This window comes from Theropithecus gelada, chromosome 2 (genome assembly GCF_003255815.1).
Source record: "Theropithecus gelada isolate Dixy chromosome 2, Tgel_1.0, whole genome shotgun sequence".
Classification (NCBI taxonomy): domain Eukaryota; kingdom Metazoa; phylum Chordata; class Mammalia; order Primates; family Cercopithecidae; genus Theropithecus; species Theropithecus gelada.
The window spans coordinates 123,722,366-123,734,999 of record NC_037669.1 but is presented as its reverse complement, the minus strand read 5'-3'; the positions used below and the strand labels follow the sequence as shown (position 1 = coordinate 123,734,999).

General features: G+C 35.6%; 1 protein-coding gene across 1 annotated transcript in view; it reads right to left on the bottom strand.

Annotated features, from left to right (window-relative positions):
• ZBBX (zinc finger B-box domain containing) overlaps nt 1–12,634 on the bottom strand; it is a 141,808-nt gene that overhangs the window by 56,503 nt on the left and 72,671 nt on the right. The window contains exon 17 of the mRNA XM_025376570.1: nt 4,858–5,165. Within this exon, the coding sequence (XP_025232355.1) occupies nt 4,858–5,165 (308 nt within the window). The remainder of the gene's footprint in view (nt 1–4,857; nt 5,166–12,634) is intronic.

The window sequence follows — 12,634 nt, the reverse complement described above, 5'->3', positions numbered from 1 at the left end:
GGCTGGTCTCAAACTCCTGACCTTGTGATCCACCCACCTCGGCCTCCCAAAGTGCTGGGATTACAGGGGTGAGCCACTGCGCCCAGCCTTTTTTTAAAAAAAACAAACAAACAAACAAAAAACAAAAAACAAAACAAAACAAAAACAAAACAAAACAAAAAAACCCAACAATTTCTAAGTTCAGGGGTACTTGTGCAGGTCTGTTACATAGGTAAATTTGTGTCATGGAGATTTGTTGTACAGATTATTTCATCACCCAGGCATTAAGCCTAGTACCCACTAGTTATTTTTTCTAATTCTCTCCTCCCACTCATCACCCTCTGATAAGCCCCAATGTATGCTGTTCCCCTCTGTATGTTCATGTCACATACCTTCCTTTTAAGAAACAGCTAAACCTAATGACACACCTGTTACATTAATTGAATAGGGTAGCATGTATTAACACATAAAAGAAGTAAAGGAACCCTTCTGTAAATTATTGGTGTTATTAGGTCACAGCTATCCTGACAGACTCTGATCAGTTGAGAGTAGACCAGAAAGTCGATGTGATGCAAATCATCAGACTATCTAACTAAATGAAAGTTTCCCTGGATTGGATAAATAGGCAGGGCCTGAGGGCAATACATATTTCCTTATCCTCTCCTGCTGAATTGAAGAGAATGACAGGAAAGAGTTTTTCCAGTGAATTCCTTTGAGTTTATGATTGCTTTATTGCTTTTGAAGTCAGATTCATAGTTCATTAATTTTTACTTTTTTCTTGCATTTGGGATTATAAATTTCTCAGTAAGTAGTATTTGAGTTTCATCCTATACATTATTTATCTGTGATGTTTTTGCTTACATTCAGTTCTAAATATTTCTACCTTCTATTTTAATTTTTTTCATTAACCTAGACATATTTGGCCCGGCGCAGTGGCTCACACCTATGATCCCAGCACTTTGGGAGGCCGATGCGGGTGCATCACGAGGTCAAGAGATGGAGACCACCCTGACTAACACGGTGAAACCCCGTCTCTACTAAAAATACAAAAAATTAGCCGGACATAGTGGTGGGCGCCTGTAGTCCCAGCTACTCAGGAGGCTGAGGCAGGAGAATGGAGTGAACCCGGGAGGCGGAGCTTGCAGTGAGCCGAGATCGCGCCACTGCACTCCAGCCTGGGCCACAGAGCGAGACTCTGTCTCAAAAAAATAAATAAATAAAATTAAAATAAACAAATAAAAACCTAGACATATTTGAATTGTATTAATTTTGTTAGCATTTTGCTATCAATTTATAATTTATTGTATTATGATTGGAAAACACAGTGTGTAATATGATTTCTTTAGCATTTGTTGAAACTTCCTTTGTGGATTTATTTTTGTAATATTTTGTAACATGTATTTTGCAAATGTTCCATTTGTTCTTGCAAAGAACACACATTCTCTAATTATTGAGCATGTGGTTCTAAATATGTTCTTTAAGCTTATTTGTATTGATCAAATCTTCTCTATCTTTATTAATAGAAAATCAGATTGATGGATCTGTCAATAATACCACGTGATTTTGTCCATTTTTGCTACAATATATCTGAGGCTATATTGATAGGTACACACAAATTCAGATTTTCTTTAATCTTCCTATTAAATAAAATGATTTTAACATCTACACAATGGTCCCCTTTACCCCATAATGTTTTATTACCTTAAATTTTTATTTATTTTTTTAATTAGTGCTTGCCTTTACTCTGAAATTCCTTCCTGCCACCCCATGTTTTAAGCAGGTGTCTGGTAAAATAACTCTACACACACACACACAGAGTCCACATTTATTCAAATTACTTATATGATTGAATTTATTCCTGTCAGCTTGCTTTAGTCTTTCTACTTGCTGTCAAGAACTGTGAAGGGTCTGAGATTTTACCCTACTTGCAAACCTGTTACAGTTTCACGTATGCTGGAAGAAGATACAAGTTTCCTTGGTCAGAGACAAAGGATTTTCTCACTCACAACAATAGCAGTTGCCAGAGTATCATCATTTGCACCAATTCCCAGAACCCAATTTTCACAGGACATCATGAAGAGAGCCACATGACATCTGCACATACCCTGAGCTGTGGTGCAGGAGAGAAATCCTGACCTTAGGAAATCCATTTTATACTGGGCAGTAACCCTGCCTGACCTTTGCCAGAGGAAAACATTATTTATATGATACCAGACAATAAACGAACCTAGTCTTTGCTCTGAAGAGGGACATAATCTCTATCGTTCAAAGCTGTTATCTATACAAGCATTCTTGAAAATATACTTTGGAACAAATAGAGTCAGTGGTTTTGCTCAAAAGATGTGCAAAAAAACATGAGCGACCCAAGAGGAATTGTATACCCAATACTTAACCATACTATTTTTCCTTTGATGCATTTATTTCCTGACTGTTTTAGTTAATTGAGTTTTCTATATTCCCCTTTTCCTTTAGTGTTTTGGATGATATACATTGTGTCTGTAACATTTTAATTGTTACTCAAAGTATTTAACACGTATAACTAAAACACTAAGTCAACAACAATTCCTACAATGGTCTCTACCTTCTTTGTAATACAGAATCTTAGTACTTTTAACTGTAATCATACATATCTAACAGTCTTACAAGTTATGGCACATATTATTCTCATTCAAATTTCTTCTTTTGTAATTCTCAAATTGGGCATTATAATAATTATTTTGTAATACATCTAATATATTTTTCATTTTTCCCTCACACCATTATTTCTTGCATCCTACTTCTTTCTTCCGGGTTTAATTTCTTTTTTGAAGTATATCATTCAGATGTTCATTCAAGAGGGGAAATAACTAAATTACCTGAACTTTTGTTTAAACTTGCCATTATTTTATTCTTGGTCTTGAATGACAGTTTTGCAAGCCTTGGAATTCTAGATTGTTAGTCAGTTCTATTAGAAGTTTAAAGATAATGTTCCATTGTGTTACACTGTTGAGGCTCCCTGTTGCTGTGCATGAGAATTTTACTGTCAATCTAGTAATTGCTTTTGGAGATAATTTTTATTGTCTATGAGGTGTCTCAAATAAAAGTCATAATGTGGATTTGTTTTTATTTATAATGTTCTGGAATTGTACTTGATTATTTTACAATCTGTCATATTACTAACTCTTCACATGTCTTTGCTGCAATACAAGCAATTTTTAAAACTTACCTTCCAGGGTAATATTTCTCTCCTTATTTGTATTTAATATGCTGTTTAGTATCCATTTAATTATAATTTGAATAAATATATTTTGAATGTTAGAACTTTTTATTAGCCTTCATAAATGGAGCAGTTCATACTACCTTATTCTTAAGTTCTTTTTATTTCTTCCTATTTTTAAACATTTTAAATATAATCTCAGAGGATAGAGATTGAGTCTCTCTCTAGAGCAAAGAGCAGGTTTGTTTACTGTCTAGTGTAATAAAGATAGTCTTCCCCTAGGACAAAGGTCTGGCAGGCTTACTGCCCAGTGTAAAAGATCGGGTTTCTTAAGGTCAGGATTCCTCACTTATCACACAGCTCACTGTATATATAGATGTCACCTGGTACTCTTCATGTTGCCCTTTGGAAATGTGGAAATTGAAGTTCTTGTTTTCTCTGCTGAAATTCATGCTATGATCAATTGTTTTCTTCACTGGGGTAATGAGAAGATAAGCCCATCTGAAGTGGAGCTTTATTTTGTGGAATCTATTGTGGGATAAGTTGTAAGGATGTCCATTTATAAAGTATTAAGATTTACTTCTGTCAGATACATCAGGGTATTAATAGGCATGGATTAACAATAATGTTAATGTCTTGGCTTGACAAGCAAGAAATATATACACAAATGTATATTTGAGTAGGTATATCCAAATCTATGCTAAATGAAAGCCCAAGACATCCATTTTCCAGGTGAAATGTTTTATTGACCTAGCCAAGATCACTTGCAGAAATCAGTTTCCTTTCATCTTGTTGCACCTATGTGCATGTTCCTAGTGCATTCCTTACATGATTGATCAGACATTTAGGGGTCTAAGTTTTTGCAGAGGCCTCAGTTTCAATTTCGTATCTCACAAAGGCACAACATCTGTAACAAAGTGGGCACAGAAAACCAGCGCTCCAAGCAGAAGTAGAAGCAACTCAAGTATTCATCCTTCTGCTTTTTTGCTTCCCTCTTCAGTTCAGGAACCATAGGAATTCATTTTAAATGACTTTTGAGCATTATTAAAAATGTTTGCCTCATTTAAATTTCCAAAGAATGCATTATTAATATTTACAATTAGTAAAGATTTCTAGTATATAGAATGAAATTCAAATATAGTTTTATAACTTGGTAACAATGAAAAAGTGAGCAACTTTACCTTTACCTTTCCTGTGAGAAGAAACAAAAACTACAACTCCGTTTCTTTATTAGCCATCTTCCTGAAATAATTACCTTCTTCATCTTATACTTACATTAAACCACAGTAACTGGTTCTATCTAGATATCTGCATTTATTTCACTTTGACCATTGACTATACTATCGTAAAAAACTAGAAAGGATTTATTATACTGTACTATTCATAATGAATTTCATTTGGAAAAGTAACAGTGCTCTTACTATAGTGCATAAGGTGGGCCTTAAAGTATTATTTATCACAGCAAGCCATTTATTAAAATGGCATTCCTCATATTAGAATTTGTCCTAGAAGTCATTAGTGTTCTCTTCCATATGAGTCACTCTTCAACTATCTCATAATAATGTAAGGCAGCACATTTTAACTTTAATAGGAAGTAACTTGAGAATGTATTGTGTCACTAAGACATTTTCTTATAAGATTTCTTATAAAATTCTAACATAATAAACATAATAGAGATTTACCAGTGATGACTTTGTAGTTTTTGAATCTTCAAAGCTTGGCGTCTTATGCAGATTGCTGAATTCCAAGGATTCTTTGATGTCTTGAGATAATTTCTCCTCAATGGGAGGTTTTTCTAAATCTATACTTAGCAAAGTATCCTTGCTTTCAAGTGATATGCAGGAATCATCAGACTTTTGATTACTTTCTAAACCTATACTTTTCTCTTTTAAATTTCTTTCAAAGGAGGTGCTTTCCCCAATTTTTTCAATGTCAGGAGAATACACATCAGGATCCACGATGTTGTCAATATCTGTGTTTGAAGTTTCTGCTGTTAAAAACACACAGTTACAAAAGGTACATAAACAAATTTAAACAAATAATAAAACTGTTAATAAACCAAAAGTTCTGCGGTGAAAAAAAAACTTTATCAATAAACACTATTTCACAAATTCCTTTACTGATGTTTTAGTGTTATAATACTTTTACTATGCTTATATTCATAAGTGGTAATCATAATTCCTTATACAGCCAAATATTAATGAGCTAGACTAGTAAAAGAAGGTAATATTTTATTTTGTAATGAGATCTTAAAATTTATGCAAATTTTTATTTCAGCCTGTGGTTCAATTCTCACGTTCCCACCTCCTCCTCTCACTCAAATTTTACAACAATAATTCATGAGAAGTAACACAGAGGGAAGATTTTTTCATTTTGCCATTTTTCCCTAGCATGCCTAGCAATAAAGAGAGGGCACAGGGAAATGTGCCAGATGAAAGAAGAGCAGCAGCTGGGGGCCCAGAAAATGTGTAGCACGGACACCTGCCTCTAGAAAGCTACAAAATGAACAAAATTGTATTAGTCATCCACCTCATTATGTCTGCTTTAAATAAATCATTTGGTTTACATCACTGGTTTTTAACCTGGTTGCAGAGTAGAATCATCTGAAGGCACTCTTTAAAATTGTCAGTGTATGGGCCTGACCCCAAACCAATTAATCAGATCCTGAGAGTGGAACTCAGGCATTGGTCTTTTGAACTTCCCCTTGCTAAGTTGTCCAGGTAATTACAGTGTGTAGCACAGTAGTGAAACATCGATCCAGATTTTCTGAAAAATAAAAATTCTTTGAATGTTTACACCACACTGCTTTCATTTTAAATAAATGTACACCATTATCCAGATTGAATATAGCTTCTTCTGGTTATCCCTTACTCTGTTCCAAAAACAAATGTCTCTATAGGTAGACTATGTAAAATAGTAGAAACTTTGAATAAAACTGTCTCCAGTGATGTAAATGCTTTACAGCTTTACAAAGGACTTGCTTGTTGCAATCAAATGTTTATATAACTCGACAATTTCAGATAGTATTTTGAACTTCTTTCAACTTCTGCTACCTCTTTGATAGCATATATATCGGGAGAAATAAAATAATCTCTGTTTCAGAGAAACATCTTTAGAAGAAAACCTTTATAAAATCTATTCAATACAATAAAACTCCCACAATAATGTTGTTCTTCCCTCTTAAACCTGAATGGAAATTATCCAATTTAGGGGGAGAAAAAAATGCCATTTCCTATATTAAAATGTCTACAACTGAAGTAAAAGGCAGGACTTGACCACAGAGGCAGGGTCTGGGCTTCAGACCAGATTGAAGACTAGTGGAAACAGGGAAGTCAAAAGTACCTCTCTCCATAAGACATGCCCACATAGGTGCAGAAAAAGCTTTTGACAAAATTCAACATTCATTCATGTTAAAATCTCTCAATAAACTAGGTATTGAAGGAACATACTTCAAAATAATAAGAACCATATATAACAAACCCAGAGACAACATCATACTGAAAGGACAAAAGTATTCCCCCTTGAAAACTGGTACAAATGAGGATGCCATCTCTCGCAACTCCTATTCAACATAATACTGGAAGTCCTAGCAAGGGTAACCAGGAAAGAGAAAGAAATAAAGGGAATCCAAATAGTAGGAGAGGAAGTATCTCTGTTTGCAGGCTACATGATGCTAAATCCAGAAAACCCCATAATTTGAGCCCAGAAGCTTCTTAAGCTGATAACTTTGGCAAAGTCTCAGAATACAAAATCAATGTGCAAAACTCACTAACATTCCTATACACCAATGACAGTCAAGCCAAAAGAGCTCCAATTGCTAAGGCAATCCTAAGCAAAAAGAGCAAAACTGGAGGCATCATGCTACTCAACTTCAAACTATACTGAAGAGTTACAGTAACCAAAATAGCATGGTACTGGTACAAAAACAGACACGTAGAGCAATGGAACAGAATAGAAAACCCAGAAAATAGACCACACACCTAAAACTATCTGATCTTCAACAAACCCGAGAAAAACAAACAATGGGGAAAGGATTTTCTATTCAAAAAATGATGGTGGGATAACTGGCTAGCCATATGCTGAAGATGGAAGCTGGACCCCTTCCTTATACCATATACAAAAATTAACTCAAGATAGATTAAATACGTAAATGCAAATCCCAAAACTATGAAAACCCCGGAAGACAATCTAGGCAAAACCATTCAGGACATAGGCACAGGCAAAGATTTCATGACAAAGATGCCAAAAGCAACAGCAGCAAAGCAAAAATTGACAAATAGGATCCAATTAAACTAAAGAGCTTCTGTGCAGTGAAAGAAACTATCAACAGAGTAAACAGACAAACTACAGAATGGGGGAAAACTTTTGCAAACTATGAATTTAACAAAGGTCTAATAGCCAGCTTCTATAAGGAACTTAAAGAAATTTACAAGAAAAAATCAACCTCAATAAAAAGTGGGCAAAGACATGAGCAGACACTTTTGTAAAAGGGACATACATGTGGCCAACAATCCTATGAGAAAAAGCTCAACATCACTGATCATTAGAGAAATGCAAATCAAAACCACAATGAGACACCATCTCACACCAGTCAGAATGGATATTATTAAAAAGTAAAAAATAAAATAACAGATGCTGGTGAGGTTGTGGAGAGAAAGGAACACTTATACACTGTTGGTGGGAGTGTAAATTAGTTCAACCATTGTGGAAGACAGTGCAGTGATTTCTCAAAGACGTAAAGACAGAAATACCATTCAACCCAGCAATCTCATTACTGGGTATATACCCAAAGGAATATAAATCATTCTATTATAAAGATACACATACATGTATGTTCAATGCAGTACTATTTACAATAGCACAGATATGGAATCAGTCCAACTGCTCATTAATGACAGACTGGATAAAGAAAATGTGGTACATATATACCATGGAATACTATGAAGAAAAACAAAATCATGTACTTTGCATGGACATGGATAGAGCTGGAAGCCATTATCCTTAGCAAACTAACAAAAGAACAGAAAACTAAGCACTAGTTTATAATTTATAAGAGGAAGCTAAATGGTGAGAACACATGGACACTTTAGAGGGAACAACACACACTGGGGCCTATTGAAGGGTGGAGGGTGATAGGAGGGAGAGGAGCAGGAGAAATAATGGGTACAAGGCTTAATAAATGGATGATGAAATAACATCTACAACAAATCCCCGTGACACAAGTTTAACTACACAACAAACCTACACACTCTGAACTTAAATGTTTAAAAAAAAGGCATGCCTACCAGTGACATGTCAGTTTACCACTGCTATGGCAACATCTGGAAGTTACCACCTGTTTCCCCAGCAACAACCTGATGACCCAGAAGTTGCCACTCCTTTTCTAGAAATTTCCAAATAACTCATCTTTTAAACTACATGAAATTAAAAGTGGCTAAAAATATTACTGCAGAGCCACCTCTGAGATGCTACTCTGGGTACAGTGCTTATGGGGTAAACCTGTTCCAAAAGGAACAGTGCCTTTGCTGCTGCTGTACACTGCTACTTTAATAAAACTTGCTGTCTAACATCACTGGCTTGCATGGTGCAAGCCGTCAGTGGATCTACCATTCTGTGGTCTGGAGGATGGTGGCCCTCTTCTCACAGCTTCACTAGGCAGTGCGCCAGTGGTTACTCTGTGTGCAGGTTCCTACAACACATTTCCCCTTTGCACTGCTCTAGTAGAGGTTCTCCATGAGTGCTCTGCCTCTGCAACAGACGTCTACCTGGACATTTAGGCATTTCTGTGCATTCTCTGATATCTAGACAGAGGTTTCCAAACCTCAAGTCTTATCTTCTGTGACTCGCAGGCCCAACACCATGTGGAAGCCACCAAGGCTTGGGGCTTGCACCCTCTGAATCCAAGGCCCAAGCTGTATCTTGGCCCGTTTTAACACTGACTGCACTTGGAGCCACTGGGACATGGGTCAACAGAGCAGTGGGGCCCTAGGCCTGGCCCATGAAACCATTTTTCCTTTCCAGGTATACAGGCCTGTAATGGGAGTGAATGCTGTGCGGATCTCAGGAATGCCCTAGAGACATTTTCCCCATTGTCTTAGCAATCAATATTTGGTTCCTCTTCATTTATGCAAATTTCTGCAGCTTGTGGCTCAAATTTCTCCCCAGAGAATGGGTGTTTCTTTTCTACCACATGGTGAGGCTACAAATTTTCCAAACTTTTGTGCTCTGCTTCCCTTCTAAACATAAGTTCCAATTTCATACCATTTTTTTGTGAATGCATACGACTATATGCTTTTTGAAACAGCCAGGTCACTTCTTGAATGCTTTGTTTTTGCTGCTTAGAAATTTCTTCTGCCAGATGCTGTAAATCATCACTCTGAAGTTCAAATTCCACAGATGTCTAGGTGGAAGAGGGAGGCAAAATGCTGCCAGTCTCTTTGCTAAAGCATATCAAAAGTGACCGTTACTTCAGCTCCTAATAAGTTCCTTATTTCCATCCAAAACCATCTCAACCTAGACTTCATTGTCCATTATCACTATCAGTATTTCGGTCAAAGCAATTCAACAAGTCTCTAGGAAGTCCCAAGCTTTCCCACATCTTCTTTTCTTCTTTTGAGCCCTCCAAACTGTTCCAACCTCTGCCTGTTACTAAGTTCTAAAGTCAGTTCCACATTTTCAGGTATCTTTACAGCAGTACTTCACTTTTCTGTTACCAATTTTCTGTATTAGTACATTTTAAAACTGCTATAAAGAACTACCTAAGACTGGGTAGTTTATTAAGAAGAGAGGCTTAATTGACTCACAGTTCCACATGGCTGGGAGGTCGTAGGAGCCTTATAATCATGGCAGAAGGTGAAAGGGAAGCAAGGCATGTCTTACATGTTGGCAAGGGCTGAGGATCTGCCACACACTTTTAAATCATCAGAGCTCATGAGAACTCACTCACTATCATGAGAACAACATGGGGGAAATCACTCCTATGATCCAATCACCTCCCACCAGGTCCCTCCCTCGACACATGGGGATTACAATTTGAGATGAGATTTGGTTGGGAACACAGAGCCAAGCCATATCATAGATATAAATCTAAAAATTATGTACAAGATCTATATGAGGAATTCTATAAATTCTGATTAAAGAAATCAAAATTCTAAATAAATAGAGAAATATTCCATGTTCATGAATGGGAAGATTTAATATTGTCAAGGTATATTTTCCAAACTTGATCTATAGATTCATTGCAATCCCAATCAAAATTCCTGCCTTTTTATAGAGAATCAAATGACCCAGGATAGTGAACACAATATCGAAGAAGAGCTAAGTCAGAAGACTTGATACTACCTCACATCAATATCACTATAAATCTATAACAATCAAGAGAGTGTGTGGTATTGGAATACATGTAGACAAATAGGTAAATGAAACAGAACAGAGTCCTGAGTAGACCTATATAAATATTGTCAACTGATCTTTGACAGAGGAACAAAGGCAATACAACAAAGAAAATATAATCTGTTAAGCAAATGATTCTGGAACAACTAGATATCCACATGTGAAACAATGCATACAGACACAGACCTTGCACCGTCACAAAAATGAACTCAAAATAGATTGCACACTTGAATATAAAAATGCAAAACTATGAATCTCTCAAAAGATAGCATAGGATAAAACATAGATGACATTGGATATGACAATAACTTTCTAGATACAACATCAAAGAAAAAATTGATAAGCTAAACTTTACTAAAATAAAAACTTATACTCTGTGAAAAATAGTCCAGAGAATAAAAAGGCAATCCATACATTGAAAGAAAATATTTGGAAAAGATACGTGATAAAAGAGTGTTATGCAAAGATACAAAAAACTCTTAAGCCTCTACAATAACAAAATAAACAACCCAATCAAAACATTAGCTAAAAACCTGAACAGATATTTTAACAAAGATACACAGTTGGCAAATAAGCATGTTAAAAGATTCTCGATATCATATGTCAACAGATAATTGCAAATTTTAAAAAAGAACAAAGAAATAACACTACACAATTGCTAGAATGGAAAAAATCTGAAATACTGACACCAGATGATGGTGAGGATATGGAGCAACAGTAACTTTCATTAATTGCTGGTGGGAATGTAAAATAGTACAGCCACTTTGGTAAGATAGTTTGGCAATTATTAAAACAAAACTAAACATATCTGTACCATATGATCCCATAGTTATGCTCCTTGGTATTTACCCAAATAAATTGAAAACTTAAGTCCCAATCAAAACCCATACATGAATATTTATAATAGTTTTGTTCATAATTGCTAAAGCTTGGAACAACCAAAATGTTCTTCAATAGGTGAATGGATAAATAAACTATTGTACTTCCATACAATTGAATATTATTTAGCACTAAAAGAAATTAGAGATCAAGTCACAAAAAGACATGGAGAAACCTCAAATGCATATTACTAAGTTAAAGAATCCAATTATTAAAGATAGGTACTGTATGATTCTAACTATATGACATTCTAAAAAGGCAAAACTATGAGGACAGTAAAAAAACTCACTGGTTGTCAGGAGTTGGTCAGAGAGAGGGATAAACAGGTAGGGCACAGATAATTCTTAGGACAAGAAGGTATTCTGTATGACACTATAAGTGGTAAATACATATCACATTATACATTTGTCCAAACTCATAGCATGTACAATACCAAGAGTGAACTCTAATGTAAACTATGGACATTGAGTGACAATAATGTATCAAAGTAGATTCATCCATTGTAGCAAATGTACCGGTCTGGTTGCAGAAGTTGATAATGGGGGAGGCTATGTATGTGCATGGAGCAAAGGGTATACAGGAACTCTCGGTACTTTCTGCTCAATTTTGCTGTGAACCTAAAACTGCTCTAAAAAGTAAACATTTCAAAAATGTGTCTTTAAAATGACAATTACATGGGCATTTATGTGCATCATTTTCTCAGAGGCAACAGAAACACCATGCACTAGCTTGATCAAACTATACTCAACTTCAGTAAAAGATTGGAGTGCTGTAAAGTCCTAAATTCCCATGTGGTTGTAGTTCATATTTGGCCATAATAATTTAGTGGTTTAGTATTTGAAAATGTCAAGACCAGCAGGATTACCACACATCTACCACTGCTTTCTATCTTCTGCTGCCCAATCAGAAAGTAATCATCAGTTTTACAACTATTTATTTCAGATATGCCCTCTGATATCTCTCAAAAATCTTATCTTCACATATGATATATTTATTAATTTTTCTTAAAATTCTAGGTAGATCAGATCTAATAGTTAAAAGGAGACTTGAAAATTATCTAGTTCCTACATTTTTGCTTAGGAAAATGAAGTCTAAGCAAGTAAGTGACATGTTCAAGGTCAGACAGTAATTTAAAGGCAAAAATGGAAACAAAATCTGACTCTTAGGCCAGGATACTTTGCTGTGACT